This window comes from Astatotilapia calliptera, chromosome 6 (assembly GCF_900246225.1).
Source record: "Astatotilapia calliptera chromosome 6, fAstCal1.2, whole genome shotgun sequence".
NCBI classification, from domain to species: Eukaryota; Metazoa; Chordata; class Actinopteri; order Cichliformes; family Cichlidae; genus Astatotilapia; species Astatotilapia calliptera.
In genome coordinates, this window is record NC_039307.1 from 909,471 (window position 1) to 930,000 (window position 20,530).

At 45.7% G+C, this 20,530-nt stretch overlaps 3 protein-coding genes across 9 annotated transcripts in view; 2 read left to right on the forward strand and 1 right to left on the reverse strand.

The window, feature by feature from the left end:
* sos1 (son of sevenless homolog 1 (Drosophila)) overlaps positions 1-14,528 on the forward strand; it is a 50,150-nt gene extending 35,622 nt beyond the window's left edge. Inside the window, 4 exon segments of the mRNA XM_026169520.1 lie at positions 1,942-1,986; positions 10,834-10,955; positions 13,721-13,933; positions 13,935-14,528. Of these exon segments, the coding sequence (XP_026025305.1) occupies positions 1,942-1,986; positions 10,834-10,955; positions 13,721-13,933; positions 13,935-14,294 (740 nt within the window). The 3' untranslated portion in view covers positions 14,295-14,528.
* Positions 14,529-15,494: 966 nt separating this feature from the next.
* On the reverse strand, positions 15,495-17,899 carry gemin6 (gem (nuclear organelle) associated protein 6). The gene is made up of 3 exons (XM_026169611.1): positions 16,904-17,899; positions 16,339-16,731; positions 15,495-16,117 (listed from the first exon to the last, which is right to left on the reverse strand). The coding sequence occupies exons 1-2, from the start codon at positions 17,035-17,037 to the stop codon at positions 16,356-16,358; spliced, it is 510 nt and encodes a 169-aa protein (XP_026025396.1). The 5' UTR covers positions 17,038-17,899; the 3' UTR covers positions 15,495-16,117; positions 16,339-16,355.
* LOC113023527 (reticulon-3-B-like) overlaps positions 16,693-20,530 on the forward strand; it is a 9,583-nt gene continuing 5,745 nt past the window's right edge. For all 7 annotated transcript variants that reach the window (XR_003272592.1, XM_026169602.1, XM_026169605.1 and 4 more), the window contains exon 1: positions 16,693-16,754. The gene's annotated coding sequence lies outside the window, so the exon portion shown is untranslated. The remainder of the gene's footprint in view (positions 16,755-20,530) is intronic.

Here is a 20,530-nt window from a genome sequence, read left to right on the forward strand (position 1 = left end):
TCCTCACGCTCCTCCCCACCATCGCGCCTCCTTTCCTTACGCTCGCCTCTATCATCGCGCCTCCTCTCTTCGCGCTCGCCTCTACCATCGCGCCTCCTTTCCTCGCGCTCTCCTCTACATCGCGCCTCCTTTCCTCGCGCTCCTCCCCACCATCTCGCGTCCACCATCGCGCTCTCTTCGCACTCACCTCTACCATCGCGCCTCCTTTCCTCGCGCTCTCCTCTACCATCGCGCCTCCTTTCCTCGCGCTCCTCCCCACCATCGCGCCTCCTTTCCTTACGCTCGCCTCTATCATCGCGCCTCCTCTCTTCGCGCTCTCCTCTACCATCGCGCCTCCTTTCCTCGCGCTCCTCCCCACCATCTCGCCTCCACCATCGCGCTCTCTTCGTGCTCGCCTCTACCATCGCGCCTCCTTTCCTCGTGCTCTCCTCCACCATCGCGCCTCCTTTCCTCGCGCTCCTCCCCACCATCTCGCCTCCACCATCGCGCTCTCCTCGTGCTAGCCTCCACCATCGTGCCTCCTTTCCTTGCGCTCCTTCCCACCATCGTGCCTCCTTTCCTCACGCTCCTCCCCACCATCGTGCCTCCTTTCCTTGTGCTTCTCTCCACCATCGCGCCTCCTCCATCGCGCCTCCTTTCCTCATGCTCCTCCCCACCATCGTGCCTCCTTTCCTCACGCTCCTCCCCACCATCGTGCCTCCTTTCCTTGCGCTCCTCCCCACCATCTCGCCTCCTTTCCTCGCGCTCCTCCCCACCATCGCGCCTCCTTTCCTTACGCTCGCCTCTATCATCGCGCCTCCTCTCTTCGCGCTCTCCTCTACCATCGCGCCTCCTTTCCTCGCGCTCCTCCCCACCATCTCGCCTCCACCATCGCGCTCTCTTCGTGCTCGCCTCTACCATCGCGCCTCCTTTCCTCGTGCTCTCCTCCACCATCGCCCCTCCTTTCCTCGCGCTCCTCCCCACCATCTCGCCTCCACCATCGCGCTCTCCTCGTGCTAGCCTCCACCATCGTGCCTCCTTTCCTTGCGCTCCTACCCACCATCTTGCCTTCACCATCGTGCCTCCTTTCCTCGCGCTCCTTCCCACCATCGTGCCTCCTTTCCTCACGCTCCTCCCCACCATCGTGCCTCCTTTCCTTGTGCTTCTCTCCACCATCGCGCCTCCTCCATCGCGCCTCCTTTCCTCATGCTCCTCCCCACCATCGTGCCTCCTTTCCTCACGCTCCTCCCCACCATCGTGCCTCCTTTCCTTGCGCTCCTCCCCACCATCTTGCCTTCACCAACGTGCCTCCTTTCCTCGCGCTCCTTCCCACCATCGCGCCTCCTTTCCTCGCCTCCACATCGCGCCTCCTCTCCTTGTGCTCCTCCCCACCATCTCGCCTCCACCATCGCGCCTCCTTTCCTCGCGCTCGCCTCCACCATCACGCCTCCTCTCCTTGTGCTTCTCTCCACCATCGTGCCTCCTCCACCATCGTGCCTCCTTTCCTCGCGCTCACCTCCAGCATCACGCCTCCTCCACCATCGCGCCTCCTCTCCTGGTGCTCCTCTGCACCATCGCGCCTCTTCTCCTTGTGCTCCTCTCCACCATCGCGCCTCCTCCACCATCGTGCCTCCTTTCCTCGCGCTCACCTCCAGCATCGCGCCTCCTCTCCTGGTGCTCCTCTCCACCATCGCGCCTCCTCTCCTGGTGCTCCTCTCCACCATCGCGCCTCCTTTCCTCGCGCTCACCTCCACCATCGTGCCTCTTCTCCTCATGCTCCTCCCCACCATCGTACCTCCTCTCCTCGCTCTCGCCTCCATCATCGTACCTCCTTTCCTCGCGCTCACCTCCACCATCGTACCTCCTCTCCTTGCTCTCGCCTCCATCATCGTACCTCCTCTCTGCAGGATGATGTCACCACTCCTCTCCCTTCCTCACAGTGTTTCTCCTCTTCACCTGCAGCCTGCGACAGCATCTTTGCTGTGGTGTCTCTGCCGCACGGCCCACGTTAGTATGACCTTCCTGACTCTCCGTACGCCTGCTCCACAGCTCACCTGCGCCCCACACATCACACCTGTCTGTCTCTCACCTGTCTCAGTGTGTTTCAGGTTTCTGTTCCATTGTTATTGATTGCTCATTGGTATAGAGGATATTGATTAGACTTCCTGTTGTGTCTCACCTGTGCATGATGTCACACCCATTGTATTAGTTTGTCTCCATAGAAACTGGCAGCTGTGTTACTGTCTCTGCACCGGCCGAGATGAAAGAAGGCGTCAGGGAAGTTCAGTGAGTTCTGATCCGGCGGCTCGCTCGGACTCTGGCGTCTCTTGTTCCGGGCAGCAGTTGTAGTTTGATGCGTTGGCAGGCTGATGTTGGGCTGCGTAAACTGGGAATTTTCCTCATCCCCATCACCCTTGGGGAAGGAGGGTGCTCTAAGGTGGGGGAGGTAGCTCAGGTCATCTACTAATCCAAGGTTGGTGGTTCGATCCCTGGCTGCTCCAGGCTGCGTGCCAATTATCCTTCCAAGATACTAAGTTGCTCTCTGACGCATCCATCGGAGTGTGAAGGCCAGAAAAAAGTGAAAGAGGTCTGCTGTAAAAAGACTGGAGTCCATTTTCCAGCTGGATACAGTTGGACTCCAGCGTCTCGTGGTTCAGGCAGCACACGATGGCCGAGGTCTTGGCAGGCTGCTCTCAGGCTGCGTAAACTGGTTTTGGGGACGAGCGTGAGATGTACCGGCTCACCTGAGTCCACTCGTACCTTCCTGGTTCTGTACCTGTTCGCTGGAACAGGACTCGTCTTTGAGTACCTGACGTGCTTGGATGAGTGCGCTGTCTGCTGTTCTTCCATGCACACAGTCACAGTGAATCCTGAAGGGAAGGTTGGAAAGTTCCTCGATCAGCTGAGGGTAACATGGCAGGCAGGCCTGGGACATTCGTCTACCACCTCCACAGCATCCTGAGTAGGGCTGGGTATCGTCACTGATTTCTAGAATCGATTTGGTTCTATTTGAATCTGTGAAGTTTTGCCTCACACAGTCAGAAATATCATAATTCTGATCATTTATCAGTACATATGCACATTTTTATATGTATAAAAAGAAAGCTGACACTTCATCAGAGGTGTGAGCATCACAGCAGATGCCCTTGGTTCAAAGTAACTGAGGATAAAACAGAAAAACGTGAAGCAGAAATGAGCTTCTGGGGTCAGCTTTAGAGGTCCGCCACATTGAAAGGAGTCAGTTTAGGTGGTTCATGCGACCAGGATACCTGTCCTAGGTCAGGTTTCAGTCCCCAGGTAAACCCTGGAGAGATGACTGGTCAGTGTCTGTTGAGACCGCTGCACTGGATGGATGATCTTACTTTTATTTTGGTTTTTTAAGAAATTCTAACTTTTGAATTAAGTACAGGGCTCTAGACTAACTTGTTGCCGTGGTTACACTGGTTACACTAACTTGTTTTCTTATGTGCACCAGCACAAAAGTTAGTTGCGCCCAAGTTTTTCAACCGCATCACTTAACCCCGCCTTTTTACATGTTCCAACTGCTGTCCATACAGACAATATTGATTTGTAAATGATTAACTATCAATCTTGTCAACACAAAGTGCTTTATTTGGAGCACATTTCTGCAAGAAGGATAAGTTCCTGAAAAGGTGCTTGTGCTTAAAGTGCTTTGCCTACAGCAGGGGTGCCCAATCCCGGTCCTCGAGAGCTACCGTCCTGCAGCTTTTAGATGCATCCCTACTCCAACACAGCTGAATCAAATGGTTTGATTACCTCTTCAGCGTGCCATCGTGTTTGGCAAAGGCCTGATAACAAGCCATTCATTTGATTCAGCTGTGTTGGAGTAGGGATGCATCTAAAAGCTGCAGGACGGTAGCTCTCGAGGACCGGGATTGGGCACCCCTGGCCTACAGTATTGCTAAAGAGTGCCAATGTTAAACTTCATCATCATGTCGGCCTCCTGACGACCTGTTTGCTGCTGAAAGGCAGTGAGGAGACACTGGGCGTTTATCGCAGCTTATAATGTGTTCTCTGGATACACTGTGCTTTTCAGCGTTTCACTTTGAAATTTATTAGAAGCAGTCACAAATGCAGTATTGCCGGCCACGGTCTCTCCACACTCGCAACAGTAAATGCAGTGCATCATGTTATCAGCTTCACTGAATCTTTTCCAAAAGTATACACGTTCCTCCTTTTACTCTCAGTGGGCTCTGGCTCGGGGTCCATCGTATGTGGCTCATTATCTGATGCCGTCTCCAGACCGGTGTTAGATGTAAGCTGAGCAATCCATGGCTCCGTGTCAGAGCACTGGCTATGAGTTTCAGACGGATCAGGCCTTAATGAAAACACTATCAATCGTTCTTTTCATCTTTTCTTATTACCCACAGCTACATCCACCTCTGTCAGGCCTAGGCTGCTCACTAAGGTTGGGTATCACTGATTTCTATAATCCATTCGATTCTGATTCACAAGGCCCCGATTCGATTCAATTCAATTTTTCCTCAGACAGTCAGAAATATTATAATTCTGATCATTTATCAGTACTGTGTGAGCATCACAGCAAATGCCTTTGTGTCAAAGTAACTGAGAATAAAACAGAAAAACATTATGGAGATTTTCCTGGCCTGGATTTTTATAGCAGATAACCTTAAAATATCTGCAGTAGATTAAAAACTGAAGAAAACCATGAATCAACATGAAGTGAAGCGGAGTCAAGTTATAGAGGTTTTATTAGACAGCGTTTTGTAATTTGGTATCATTTTAAGTTTAATTTTCTTTGGTATTAAACAGCAGAAATGAGGCTTTGTTCAATTCAGTTCAATTCAAATCACAACAGCATTCACCTCAAGGCGCTTTATATTGTACAGTAGAGCCTACAATAATAGATACAGAGAAAAACCCAACAATCATATGACCCCCTATGAGCAAGCACTTTGGCGACAGTGGGAAGGAAAAACTCCCTTTTAACTCTCCTGTTATGTTGGTTTCTAGGAACACCAATTATGCTCCTGGGTTAATTTGACCCAGGGCAAATTTACTCATCCAAAAGTGTTAGAAACAATGGCATTGATTATTTTACAATTTTCTTTTATAATTTTGATTTTTTTTTTTTCGTTTTCTGTAGTCATGCAGATGACATGTGAAATCTCTTCTGTGCTGGGTCAATGTGACCCGCAACATAACAGCTCTGAAACCTGACTGAAACTCTTCAAATAAGCCTCTGCAGATGATCTGTTAGCTGTTTGACAACTACTCTTTCAAGGATGTTTGATATAAAGGAAGGTTGGAGATTGGCCTATAATTAGCTAAGACTGCTGGGTCTAGAGATGCTTTTTGGGTAAAGGTTTAACTACAGCCAGCTTGAAGGCCTGTGGTACATAGCTGATTATTAGAGATAGGTTGATCATATTTAAGATCGAAGCATTAATTAATGGCAGGACTTCTTTGAGCAGTTTTGTAGGAATGGGGTCTAAAAGACACGTTGATGGTTTGGAGGAAGTAATTATTGAAGTTAACTCAGAAAGATCAATTAGAGAAAAAGAGTCTAACTTAACATCAATGGTACTAAGAGTAGCTGTAGATAATATTACATCTGTGGGATGATTATTGGTAATTTTTTCTCTAATGATAAAATTTTATTTGTGAAGAAGTTCATGAAGTCATTACTAGTTAACGTTAAAGGGATTGTTGGCTCAAAAGAGCTCTGACTGTTTGTCAGCCTGGCTACAGAGCTGAAGAGAAACCTGGGGTTGTTCTTATTGTCTTCAATCAGTGATGAATAGTAAGATGTTCCGGCTAGGGCAGGGCGATATGGCCAAAAATATTTATCACGATATATATTTGAAACTTTGCGATAACGATATAATTGATGCGAGACAAAATGCAACTCCACAACTTTGCTAGCGCAAAAAACCCCCATCAATGTATTTTCACTTAAACAAGCAGCTGTTTTTTATGTGCATTAAAGCTATATAAAAATTTAACAGTGCAAATGCAAATTCCTTGCTGAAAGTTTAACCAAAAGGCATTTCCAGTAGAAATGGGCTGACATATCCTGAGCATAACCATGTATAATATCCACTGAAGTTAAAAAGACCTGCTTTGCAACATTAAACTGCAGTGTGCCAAATAAAAACGTCAAATACGTATTTTTCAGACAAAAAATTGCACAGGATTATAAGGCACATTAAGCGAAACAAAGCAGTCAGATAAATCAAACTTTATTAAACTCATTCTTCTTGCTTCCTCCACTTCTGTACCATTGATTCATTAATGCTGTATTCTATCACGGCTGCACTATTCCCATGTTGTTGCAGTATATTAATGACTAACCTCGTATTGTGGATGGGTTATCTCAGTTGTTCTCCTGACTGAATTTTGGTCCGTTTACAGCATCCTGCCATAGGATTGCATTTGTCTCTAACCATCAGGAACCTTCACGTTAACTTTTATCAAGCGGAAAAGTGTTAGCGTTCATCCTCCAGCTTCACTGTTTATGCTATGCTAACATAGCTGTGTTGCTAGCGATCACGTAGCACATCATTAAATACCAGGTAGCCCAACTTCAGTAACCCTACAAACGTCACTGCTGTTTAGTTTTCTGTCTTCATTTATGTTGGAAGTGATAGTAGAGCTGTACGTTTGAATTTGTTTATAAATCTCTCAGTCAGAACATGCTATATCATGCTTAGGTAACTAGCGAAACTAGCGAGCTAACTTCCTGCTAACTTCTAACTCTGTTAAATTTCATAAATCCTGTTTTCATGGATGCCTGAATGTTAAACCTAATTCTTACACCTGGTAAAGCAGCAACACTGATCATTTTATTAAAGATGAAATAATTTAGACAGTTTTTAACTCTCAATGATGCCGCAGTGATCGTTTGACTTTGGACCTGAATGAGACTGAGTTTAGGACCCAGATTACTCCCAGATTTACGAGCACCTTAGACCGACAAATACGGCAATAACGACGGCCCGCTTGCATGTTGTACAAAAAAATGTGCTTTGGTGAGTATCTGACGGACAGACACCAAGCCAGTTCCACATCACTGAAGTTGCAGCATTTTACAAACCAGTTCATCGGTTTCGCTCAATGATGCGCTTTCCCCCTTCTCATTCTCCGTTGCCGCCATGCTTTTTCGGCCATGTGCATATGAAAACAAAGGCACTGGGCATGCGTGTTTTAGCCATATTCTATCGCGATATTTTATTTTCTCAGCGTTGCCCAACATTATACCGGTATTACCGTGAACTGTATGATATGGCCCAGCCCAAGTTCTGGCTTTGCGGAGGGCTTTCTTATAAAGCAGCAAACTATTTCTCCAGGCTAAATGATGATCTTCTAATTTTGTGATACGCCATTTCCTCTCCAGCTTACGAGTCATCTGCTTTAGGGTAGGGCTGGGCGATATGACCCAAAATTCATATCTCGATATTTTTTAGCTGGATGGCGATATAAGATATATATCTCGATTTTTTTTTTTTTAAAGCCATAAAGTAAGAACAAAAAGAGAGTTCTTAGTCAAAGCTGTGTCCCAGATGTCACACAGGCACTTTTATTAACATAGAGCAGATGTACATAAAATTTACTCAAAAATAAATTATGAGCATTTATTAAATAATAATGCTCCATAAATAAAAGAAAACAAGGTTGTTTTTGTGCTAAACAAAGAGCTCACAATTGTGCAGTCAAAATGTAAACTAAAAGACGAGCACAATAACAAAGACAGATTTCACAGCTGCTCTGTTCCCAACTTGTACTGCGTGACTGACAGCATTGAGTTTGAAATCCACTTCGCAACCACGTCTCTTAACAGGTGCCATTTATGGTCCTTATACACAGTAGGGTAATATTACGTTGAAGCCCAGTACGTATCACTCCGCGAGGCTCAGCCGTAATGCTCCGACAATCCATCAAGCGGTGCAGCTCCGTAGCTTACCAAAGTCGTACTAAAACATTTTTTGACAGATTGCTGAGCGCCGTGTACCACATAAAATCGGTTCGCGGCCATCAAGCACAACCAGAATTCATACATAAGGCGCGCTGTCAACTTTTGAGAAAATGCAAGGATTTTAGGCTGTGCAGCACCTCTGGGCGGCATGGCGTTAGCGTGGTTAGCTCGTTAGCGTGGTTAGCTAGCTAACACATTGACGCCGTCCAGCCCCATGCACGGGGCGATGCGCAGTAACTCGTTAAAGGAGATTTGCCGTGTCCATCTTGTTGCTTCCTGCAGGTGAAGCGATGGGGGAGGAGGGGGAGTTGTGTTCAGTGAAGGAGAGGCGAGGCCGAGTAACGTAAAGACGAAAGTGGACGAAAGAGAGGCAAACTTGCGGCTCCACAAGTATAATTATAACGTAACATAGACTATATCGATATAAACGATATTGTCAGATCTTATATCTCGTATAAAAATATATCGATATTTTTTAAAAACTCGATATATCGCCCAGCTCTACTTTAGGGTACATGTTTGAGAATTATACCACGGAGTCAGGTACTTCTGATTAGAGACCTTAGTTTTCACTGGAGCTACAGTATCCAGAGTCGTACGTAGTGAGGAGGTAAAATTATTAACAAGCTAATCGACCTCTGTTGGAGTAGCGTTCAGATAGCTGCTCTGCTCTGTGTTGGTACAGGGCATTGGAGATGATAACAGTGGGTGGATTATATTCTTAAACTTAGTTACAGCGCTTTCAGAAAGACATCTACTTTGATAAAGTCTACTTTCCACCGCTGTGTAATCAATTATTGTAAATGTAAATGTTATCAGGAAATGATCAGACAGGAGAGGGTTTTCAGGAAACACTGTTAAATGTTCAGTTTCTATGCCATATGTTAAAACAAGATCTAGAGTGTGATTAAAGTGGTGGGTGGGTTCTTTTACATTTTGAGAGAAACCAATTGAGTCTAATAACAGATTAAATGCCATGTTGAGGCTGTCATTTTTAGCATCTACATGGATGTTAAAATCACCCACAATAATTATTTTATCTGAGCTCAGAACTAAATTAGATATAAAGTCTGAGAAATCAGACAGAAACTCTGTGTAAGGCCCAGGTGGACGATAGATGATAACAAGTAAGACTGGTTTCTGAGTTTTACAGCTGGGGTGGACGAGGCTAAGCATCAGGCTTTCAAATGAATTAAAAGTCTGTCTTGGTCTTTCGTTGATTAATAGGTTGGTGTGAAAAATTGCTACCACACCGCCCCCTCGGCCTGTGCTTCGAGGTTTCTGGTAGTTAGAATGACTCGGGGGTGTTGATTCATTTAAACTAACATAATCATCCTGCTGCAACCAGGTTTCTGTAAGGCAGAGTAAATCGATTTGTTGATCAATTATTAAGTCATGTACTAACAGAGACTTGGAGGAGAGAGACCTAATATTTTGGGGGGTTTAATAAATTTGTCCATGTTTCTAGAAATGAGAGCTGCTCCATCCAAAGTGGGATGGATGCCGTCTCTCCTAACAAGACCAGGTTTCCTCCAGAAGGTTTGCCAATTATCTATGAAGCCCACATCGTTTGTGGGACACCACTCAGACAGCCAGCAATTTAAGGAGAACATGTGGCTAAACATGTCACTCCTGGTCTGACTGGGGAGGGGACCAGAGAAAACTACAGAGTCCCACATTGTTTTGGCAAAGTTACACACGATTCAATATTGATTTTAGTGACCTCCGATTGGCGTAACCGGGTGTCATTACTGCCGACGTGAATTATGATTTTACTGAATTTACGTTTACCCTTAGCCAGCAGTTTTAAATTTCCTTCAATGTCGCCTGCTCTGGCCCCTGGAAGACAGTTGACTATGGTTGCCAGTGTCTCTAGCTTCACATGCCCCCGGCGGGTGTGTCGCCGAGTGGGGAAAAACGGTTAGACACATGAACGGGTTGGTGGTGTACCTGGGGCTTCTGTTTTGGACTATGCTTCCTCCTCACCGTCACCCAGCCGCCCTCTTTCCCCAGCTGCTTGGGGTCTGCCGGGGAACAGCTACGCTATCTTCGGCTGCACCAGCTACAGGGGCCTGGCTAGCTATGGGTGAATGAAGGGTGCGAAGCCGAGTCTCCAATTCAGTAATCCTGGCCTCCAGAGCTGCAAATATGCTACATTTGTTACAGATATCATTACTGCTAAAGGAGGCCGAGGAGTAACTAAACATCTGACACAATGAGCAAGAAAGTGCAGGAGGGACAGGTGAAGTAGCCATGGTGCTAACGAGTCGGCTACGAGCTAAGCTAAGTTAGCAAAACAGTAAAGACACAGTGAGTGAATACTTTGGCTATAAGTTAGGTAGTGAGTACACAGTGTGCTTTGGATGAAGCACGTGAAGATTATACTATGAAAGAAGAATGTATATAAAAAATTTTAATTAAATTGCTAAGCAGATAAGCTACTCAGAAACACCACTGTGTTTGAGCAGGAACAGGAAGTGATACTCTACCGCAGAGCGAGCGAACACCAAGTGTGACAGCCTTTGTTGCCTACTCACCTCTCTATTGACCTACACTTTCAAACATACACACAAGGCCTACAGGAATATCTGGATTACGGCCAATCAGAGAGGTCCCGCCCCTGACCATCTCTGAATGGTTTAAACCACGATATGTGGATAATGTGTGTCTGTTGTTAATCACATGGAGACTTTCAGAGTTGCTGAGACTTTAAATTTTTTTTTTAGTCGCAGCATTGAGAAATTAGGTCGCATGTGCAACCAAGTTGGTCGCACTCTGGAGCCCTGAAGTACTTAAAGCGTGAAGTTAACGAGCAACAAACCAATCTGCTGCTGGCTGCTGTATGGTTCTCCTGTTCGTTCTCCTGGTTCTAACAGTGTCTATCTGGTAATTTTCAGGGTCCTCTTCGGTCTCCTCCATGGTGAGCTTCAGTCGGGCCTCTGAGGATGTTCCCGTTCCTCCTCCTGTTCCTCCCCGCAGACGACCGGAGTCGGCTCCTGCTGAGTCTTCCCCCTCCAAGGTACCCTCTTTGCTTTAGCCCGAGGAGCTTTTGGACTGCAAGAACGTTTCAGGGTTCCTTCTGTTCTTTGTGTATCACAGAGCAGCAACCACCAAATTCTTAGAACCTGTTTTTAGCTTCAAGCTGTTTATAGTCAAAGGAGCTTGCAAAGAAAAGCGTCTGGACTTCTTTAAGTTGCTTGAAGACGTTTCACCTCTCATCCGAGAAGCTTCTTCAGTTCTAAGGTCAAATGGTGGAGAGTCCCAGATATAAACCCAGTGGGAGTTTCCCCCCACAGAGGGACAAAAGGACCCCCTGATGATCCTCTAATCACATGAGCCAAGGTGTGAAACTGGGTGTGGGTCCCAATCAGCCAGAGTTTCGGGTGTGTTCATTGTGAAACCTGGCCCCACCTTATCATGCGAATTCCTGAGGTCAGATGGCCCAGGATGTGAGTGGGCGTTAAGGCGTCTGGGGAGGAATCTCAAAACTGGATTATAGATGGCAGAGAGTTGGTGTCGTAAACCCCGCCTCTGTTCAAAGATGGTCGCTCACAGTGGACACAGATGCTTCTTTCACTCCTCTTTCAAACCATCTGTCCTCTCTGTCCAAAATGTGAACATTGGTATCCTTGAAAGAATGACCTTTGACCTTAAGATGCAGATGGACTGCTGAGTCTTGTCCTGTGGAGGTGGCTCTTCTGATCTCAGGAATTCGCATGATAAGGTGGGGCCAGGTTTCACAATGAACTCACCCGAAACTCTGGCTGATTGGGACCCACACCCAGTTTCCCACCTTGGCTCAGGCGATTAGAGGATCATCAGGGGGTCCTTTTGTCCCTCTGTGGGGGGAAACTCCCACTAGGTTTATATCTGGGACTCTCCACCATTTGACCTTAGAACTGAAGAAGCTTCTCGGATGAAGGTGAAACGTCTTCAAGTAACTTAAGGAAGTCCAGACGCTTTTCTTTGCAAGCTCCTTTGACTACGATGACCTGGATGACTGAGAACCTTCACAGACATCAAGCTGTTTATAGACCCGGAGGAGCGTTTCCTGTGGTTCTGCGGCTTTTCCAGCCCAGACGTGTAACCTCCACCTTGTTGTTGTGGGTGTAGTTGTTGCTGTGTCAACCTGGGGTCCGTTCTTCGTACCTCGCTTACTACATCCAAGATCAAATGACACATCCAAGATCAAACCATCGCGCTAACCGTGAGCTCGCTAATCCGGTTCTCCGAACACACCTGTTGTTGACGATTAGTACAGCTGGATGAAGTAATGTGAGATCACTGGGTGGCTTAACAGGGGCTACGCATCGATAGTAGAAACATTGATCGGCAACCCTTTGATTGGTCGGCGAAAATGTCCAGTATTTTTCGGCAGCAGAGCAAGAACTCTTGAGTGAGGGATTTCAGGAGTTTCAGAGTTTAATCAGAACACAAGGGAACACTGCAAAGGCTGCAAAAGCAAGGAGAGAGGGCTGGCAGAAAGTTGCTGACAAATTAAACTCGTAAGTAATTTAATAATAACAATAATAATGGAGTGGATTTATATAGCGCTTTTCAAGGCACCCAAAGCGCTTTACAATGCCACTATTCATTCACTCTCACATTCACACACTGGTGGAGGCAGCTACGGTTGTAGCCACAGCTGCCCTGGGGCAGACTGACAGAAGCCAGGCTGCCATATTGCGCCATCGGCCCCTCTGGCCAACACCAGTAGGCGGTAGGGTAAATTTATTATATTACATTATATCCTCTTTCACATTAGAGCCACAACAGGACCCACTAGAACATGGGAACAAGTAAAAGTGAAATATAAGAATATTCTACAGAATGGTAATATTTATCACTTATATTGCTTTGAGTCTCTTGGAAAGAGACCCTGAAATAATCTGTTTGTTTGTTCATAACAGCAACCAAGAAAAGGGCAGAGCAAAAAAAAGACAGGTGGTGGTCCTGCACCCCCTCGTCAACAAGTTGGTTAAGTAAATAATACCCTCACGGGAAAATCGATATCTCTCTATGAGCACACTGTCGCGCTGAGCTAAAGGATCCTGTCTGTCCCGCAATATACGCTGAATTCTGAGGACTCTCCTTATCAATCTTGCACCTTCCACAATGGGCTGCTCGCGTATACGGACAGGACATGGCTGCGACAGGCTTCCCAAATCCACCTTCGCTTTTATAGCCGTGGTCTCTCATCTTGATTACACGAAGTAATTTACAATTACTACTCTGAAATATGAATTACATCTGTAATAATCACATACATGTAATAGAATGTTAATAGTACATTTCCCTTTTTTAGGAAATGACCTGTATGTATCTGTGTGACATCAATAAATGGATCAGGTGCTGCATTATCTTTAGTTACATTGATGTCATTTATTTATGGTGAAACAGTGGAGGAATATCGCTGTTGCTTTGGTATAAATGAAGCGGACATACCTGCGTGGCCGCGATCTAATCCTGTTTACATAAAGTAAACCTGCTCCCGAGCAGGTTTACACTTACGGATCTGTTGCTATGACAGCAAGTCCCGGATGAGCTTCGGAGAACCGAACGATCCAAGATCACGCGAAATCGTCAACAATCTAATCCAGCTAACTTACTTAGCGAGGTACGAAGAACGGGCCCCTGTTGGCGTCCTGTTATGGTGTAAATGTAAACAAAGGTCTGTGGTGAGGGGAGGCGGGGCTGTTGTCTGACGCCGCCTTCTCAATTCAATCTTGATAAAGGTTCATTTGAATGTGACATTTGACCCCCCCCCTCCCTTCTCCCTCACAGATGGTGTCAAAGCTGGACAGCCCCCCAGCCATTCCACCTCGTCAGCCCACCTGTAAGCTCCACCCCTCTCGTTACTCGTCACTGTCATCATCACCACCTGACAGCCCCCCCTCCCTGCCTCCACGAGAGCCCCTCAGCTCCCCTCTACACCTCCTGCCCCCCCCTCAGGGTCGTCCCCGCTGTGACCTCCTGCCTCAGGCTTTCTTCCCCCCCCAACATCTCTGGCCCAACTTCCATTTGCTCCACCCCCACCACATTGTCCTCCTCACCCCCTCTCCCTGCTCCTGTCACCCCCACCTCCAGGAAATTACCCCTGCCTTCTCCACCCCTCCCCCCACTCCCTCCCCTCACCTTGGATGGCCCCCCTGTGCCTCCACGTCACAGTGTTCCCAAACTCCCCCCAAAGACATACAAGAGGGATTCTGTTGGACATGCCCCCATGCTGGACACGCCCTCTGTGCGATTGGACAGCCTGGAGTTCCAGAGGGTTCAGGGACAGCTGATTGGACAGGCTGTGGAGGAGACTGAGTTAACACTACAGCTGATTGGATCAGAAGAAAGTAAAAATGTGTGATGGACCAATCAGGAAGCTCTGACTGCTTCGAACTGAGACTGACTGTAAAACAAAAATGTGCTCTTATTCTGAACATCTCTGAGCTCAGACCTCAGAGGGACGAGACCCTCAGGTACTGGCCTGGAGCCACACAGGTACTGCAGTGGTTCAGGTGGACCTGATGAAGAAGATGGTGGTGATGTCATTATTAGTGATGTAAACAAAAACAAGGGAATAAACATTTCTTTCACTGAGCTCGAAGAAACCTGGAATTCATCGGTCTTTATTTTACCTGCTGAACTGAACTGTGGCTGGTTTTTGTAGGTGGGCTCCTCCACATCTACTGCCCCTGCAGCAGCGGGTGGTCTTCAAGTCTGACATCATTATTCGTGTCTGGGTTCAAACTCTGCTTCAGGTCCAAACGATCACTGCAGCATCACTGAGAGTTAAAAACTGTCTAAATTCTTTCATCTTTAATAAAATGATCAGTGTTGCTGCTTTACCAGGTGTAACTATGAAGTTTAACATCCAGGCATCCATGAAAACAGGATTTATTAAATTCAATGGAGTTAGAAGTTAGCAGGAAGTTAGCTTGCCAGTTTCCATCTAAACATGATATAGCATGTTCTGACTGAGAGATTTATGAACAAATTTAAACGTACAGCTCTGCTATCACTTCCAACATAAATGAAGACAGAAAACTAAACAGCAGTGACGTTTGTAAGGTTACTAAAGTTGGGCTAGCTGGTGTATAATGATGTGCTACGTGATCGCTAGCAACACAGCTATGTTAGCATAAACACAGTGAAGCTGGAGGATGAACGCGAACACTTTTCCGCTTGATAAAAATTAACGTGAGGGTTCCTGATGGTTAGAGACAATATCAGTCGCATGGCAAGATGCTGTAAAAGGACCAAACTTCAGTCAGGAGAACAACTGAGATAATCCATCCACAATACGAGGTTAGTCATTATACTGCTGCATGGGCTGGGCTGTAGATAGGGTTTAAAAACTGAGCTTTAAAATGAACAATGGTAATAAAAACCGAGAGGGGACAATAGTGATCACTGACTGTTTTTAGGGGTTTGTTCAGATTAAACTGAACTATATACAAAGCACTAAAACATGTTAAAAACACAGACTTAATAAATGCAGAGTAGTTTGGGCCGGGAGCAGGATTCATCATGTCATCACTTAAAGAGCAGATAAGGTGGCGCTGGGCTGGTTTCAATTAACTTTATTGACATTGAACACACACAAAGCCCCAGGATACAAGTGTTTCTCTGCTCTGCATTCAACAAACAAAACCAAGCAGAGCATATTGAAATAAATGCGTGGAGGGATGGGTGTCTTGTTACCATAGATACAATAATTACCTTACAGTTTATTTACAGTGATTAGATGACTCTGTAGACGTTTCATCCCCATGTTTACTGAAACTGACAAAGATCAAAGCTCGTGGTTTAAGTTTGACTCCAGTCTGAATTTGTTTTACAAAGTATGAAACGACACGAAACTTTTACAAAAACGCTCCAGGAATCAGTCTGCAGCAAGTCATTCCCACAGGCGCAGGTGTCACCAAGGAAACGGGCAAATAAAGAGCAGAACTCAGTTCTCCTCAGAGGACAGACCGGAGACACCTGATACTGACGCAGGTGATTCAGGTGATGTTCAATCACATCAGCGACATCCAGGTGTCAATGATTACAGCAGATCAATAATTATTGATTACTGAAGTCTGACAAACTGAAATCCGCCCGTGCACACCCTGACCCCGGGTGACCCCAGGTGAGCCAGCACTCTGGTTTCCTGGTTCATTGTGGTTGCTGCAGGTCTCTTCTCACCTGAAATGAAATTGTGCCTGTCACAATAAAACCAGTTTATCTTTTAAAATTATGCACATATTTAAAACTCCTCCCACTCTGACGTAACTAATCATGGCGATTGGTGACTCGTCAGTCTGTGGGACAGGTGAGTTTTACAGGAAGTGAGTCACTTAGAAACTCCTTTTATTTAGATTACATCTGCAAATGACAAAAGGGCGGAGCTCAAACAACACACTAACCTGGTGATTGGCCCAGCTCAGAGTGGCAACCCCTGATTGGTACAGTCCTGGATCCCGATAAGTCTCTGGATCCGGTCCAGGATGATCTGGTTGGAGCTCCTGCAGTCGTGGGCGCTATAGGGCGCAGCGATCGTCAGGACGCCCGCCACTTTTAGCTCCTCCCCCTCCTCCTCCACGGGGATCCGGTTCTCCTGCAGCCACCGCCGCACGGCATCCCTCCGCTGACGCAGCTCCTTGGGGTCCAGGCAAGGGGACGGCGGGGGGAGGAAGACCGACCGCAGACGCTTCGCCGTCTCATCATCAGCAGCCGCTCGCAGGACCTCCACCGCCTCCACGGCGTGACCCATCACCACCCGCACCGCCACCGCCTCACCAAAGGACACCAGGACCACACTGCAGGGCACAGGAAGACAAGGGTCAGAGCCACGTGACGATCAGGAGTCACACTTAAACTTAACTTAAACGAGTTAAGGTCAAAGTTCACAGGAAACGGCTGAAAAAAAACTTGACTCGTTCGTCACGATCAGCTGTTTGATTTACAAATTAGGCTCCACGTGCGCGTTACCTGGCGGACACCGGGTCCACGCTTAACAGCCAGCCGCGGTGCTCCTCGCCTTTTCCCGCTCTCACCTTCACCTCTTTGTTAAGGTAGTGAAGCCACCTGAGCGGACCCATGAGGGGCCAGCCGCACTGCATCATGGACCTCACGGTGCTGAGATCGATAGCTGAGCAATAATCGATTCACACACCCCTCCACCCCCCTGCCGTCTGCTGTTCACAGCTGTTAACGCTCCTGAGAAAACACAACACGGAAACAAAAGTTCCGCTTTAAGGCGTAAACTGAGCCGCGGCTGCCCCCTGCAGGCCGAAGCGGGCACAGCAAAAACATTCAGTAGAAGCGACTAGAAATAGAATAGAGACCCTCCGGCCAAAGCATAAAACATTAAAGAGAAACCAAATAAGAAGAAAAGTAATACTGCGAGCTCACAATAAAACAGCAAAAATAAAATAAATACGTTAACTGATGAAAATCCAAAACTCCTGAAATAAGTCCACAAATTTAATTTCAAATAAAATGTGACTCTTTAAAAGCTCAATAAATAATGAACAAGAAGAGTGAGAAAGGCAGCACGTTTCTGTTGGTGACAGCAGATTTGCAGCGGTTCACACTTAAACTGCAACATCAGCGAACAATGGATTACACTTTTGGTTGATATTGATCAGTCACACTTTATAAATGGCTTTAATTATAAAATGTATATTTATTTTTAACCACAGACGATAAGGCAGATGTTATTTTCATGTCCTTCAGCTAAACTTTTATATGGAGGTGATTCCAACACAGTGATGAATGAAAGCATGGATAGATGCCCACATGAACAAACATCATCCGAGCTCGAACATATCCGTGACCATAAAGCAGTCCAGTTTAGACTGATTTGAAATTATTTGGACAAATTCAGAATAAAGACTGTTGGAAACTAAATTAATCCAAAGTTAAGCCCTGAGACTTATTAACAAGAAAAACTATTTAAGAGTTTTTATGGAAATGAAATTTGATATCAGAAATTTTTCAAAAGGAAAATGCTTTCTCTAAAGACAAACGAGAGAGAAATTAAAATTATTTCTAGAATAATAAGATTATGTGAAAAAACAATTTGTCTAAACGATAATCTCACCGTCAGTCAGATGTTAAAGCTGTTAGGAGGAAACGGTGAGAACAGCGGAAAAAATGCCCAAAATATTTCTTTAGTTAACATAAAAGAAACTTTGAACAATGTTTTATTAGAAAACTCAGAATTATTCATTCAATATGTGAAAGTGAAAATAGTTTCCTAAATATATTTACCAAAAATCATATTTGGCTCATTCAGAAAATACAAATGGATAAATTTCTCCATAGGCAAGAAAGGAATTCCAGTAGTAGAGGAGACCGTAATGTGGGTCAGTTCTAACACTTCCAATTTCTCCAATCAGAGCTAAGTTTCAAATGATGCGATTCATTCTGTACATGCCAAATTCAGTTCTTCTATCACATGTGAAAAATTAGCACATTTTGGCAAACACGGACAATTTAAGAAGAAAAGAAGTAATTTGCTTGCGAAAAGTAAGTTTAAAAAAAAAATTTCAATTTATGATAGCATTATCTGCTTTGCAGTTAAACTCATCAAACTGAAATTATGTTATTTGTATGTCTATGGCGATGTATTCTGTGTAGGTCTTTAGTGCTAATGTTTTAGCTGTTGGCTGTAATGTTAGCTAGTTGAGATGGGATGGCCTTTATTTGTCAGTTGCAGTTGCCCACAACCGAGATGACAGACCGTACATACAATACACAAACATCACATTGGGGAGACAGGTCAGGCTAGGTAGCGAGGAAAAAAACATTGAAATATGTAACACAAAAGGATAATCCAGGAATCATCATCACACCATATCACAATAAAACACAGACAGCAACATGGGAGAGTGTTCCAGTGTGTACAGCTGATCTGGGACCGCTGCAATCTTCGATCGCACCTCCAGCTGATCCACTGTCCACATTGGATGGGAGGTAAACCTGGGAGGAGGTGTTGGATTCGGGGGGGGTGATAGTGAGGGCGTATCAGTATCAGTGTACATGTTTCATGCGTGTGCATTTGTGTGTGTATGTTTATCCCGTGTTCAGCTGAGAGAAAGTGTCATCACGCCCGGTTAAGCGAAGGTCTGGCGGCCTTGAAGGAGGGACAAAGAGTTCTGACAACAATCCTGTTATCATGGACGAATTTGTTGTTCCAGTCAGCTTCGACCTCGGCAGCCTTCAGCTGGCGCCAGTGGGATGGCCGCATGAGTGAAGATGGTGAATGTTTGGGTGTAGTGCGAACAACTGCATCCAATTTATGCACAAATTATGGAGTGCATATTAAAAAAGGACAGTTTCAGGGTATCCCACCCTTAGATAGAGATGGGCACACCTGACTGATGACACTGCAATTTTCCTGTCGAATACACACGATGTGAGCAGACAGCTACTTGTGTCAGGGCTGAAAATGAGTCTGTCTTATTACCTTTCAAACATTTAAATCTGTCAGAATTAATGGTATACCTGTTAAAACAAAACTACATATTTGGGTGATTATTGAAAACAATCAAAAAGGATGTAAACTTCTCCAATTTTTGCTCCTGTAACTCCTGTGTTACTGCCGAAGACTGGACAATGTTGCTTTATGACCAGAAATGCCCAAAGAGATCTCTACAGACTTACATCAACTTTGATTTGATTAATATGGAGAAAGAAAAGCGATCGCTTCAAAAGGATATTCCACATAAGGCAAACAAAAAGATGGTCTGGAATGACCTCACGGCACAAGCATAGTCCCAACCAATGCTGGTGGTGCATCTTTTCAACAGCTCGAATCACATAATGAAGCATTGACGTCATTTCAGAGAGTTCATCTTTGGTCACATGATATTCTGGAGCCCGACACGGGCTTCTTTTGGACACGCCCATGTTCAAACGTTTCATACAAATGAGTTTTTAATCAAATAACCGTAAAACAGATGCACCACACCGATAGCCTGATATTAAACAGAAGTTGCTAATGCAGAGAGGGTGATCACAGTGAGGCGGCTCATTTCAAGCTGCTGTTCATATTTTTGGCCACCAGATGTCACCAAAGAGGACTAAAGCGCCTCGAGTAGTGAACCATCTTGGTGGAGGGACATGGTGCAGGTTCACCGAGCAACCCCCGGCCTGGACGCGCTCTGCTCAGCTTCGTTAGCACTTTTAAGATGATCATTATTCTGGTGATTTGTGACACAGAACTGTTTTTTAAATCACTGCTGCTGTTGATCTCTAAGGTGAGGCATGCACAGTAGATATTTGAGACTGAAGTTTCCTGTCCTTCAGCCTAATGGAGCAAATCACTGCAGTCATCCCAGTCCAAGCGAACGTAGTCTGAGTGATTGAACTAAAGTACGCTGAACGTGCTGCTCATAAAAACGTTCCTGCTGTGAATAAAAGTAAAGAGTAAACTCTCACACTCCGAGCGTCACCTCCTCCTGACAGCTTTAGTTTTCAAGCTCACACCTGCAGACTCACTGCTGTTTATGGTTGGAGAGTAAATATAAAAACACAATTCCAACAAGTCTGACCTGAGGTCAGCAGGTACAGTGCAGGTGTGGTGTTTCAGGATCAGACATTAATGCTTGT

Excerpts from the sequence above, each read along its gene's own strand:
- gemin6 (XM_026169611.1), bottom strand. The coding sequence starts at position 17,037 with ATGATGCAGTGCGGCTGGCCCCTCATGGGTCCGCTCAGGTGGCTTCAC. Across the intron at positions 16,732-16,903 it reads GTGGACCCGGTGTCCGCCAG|TGTGGTCCTGGTGTCCTTTG; the intron begins GTAACGCGCACG and ends TGTGCCCTGCAG.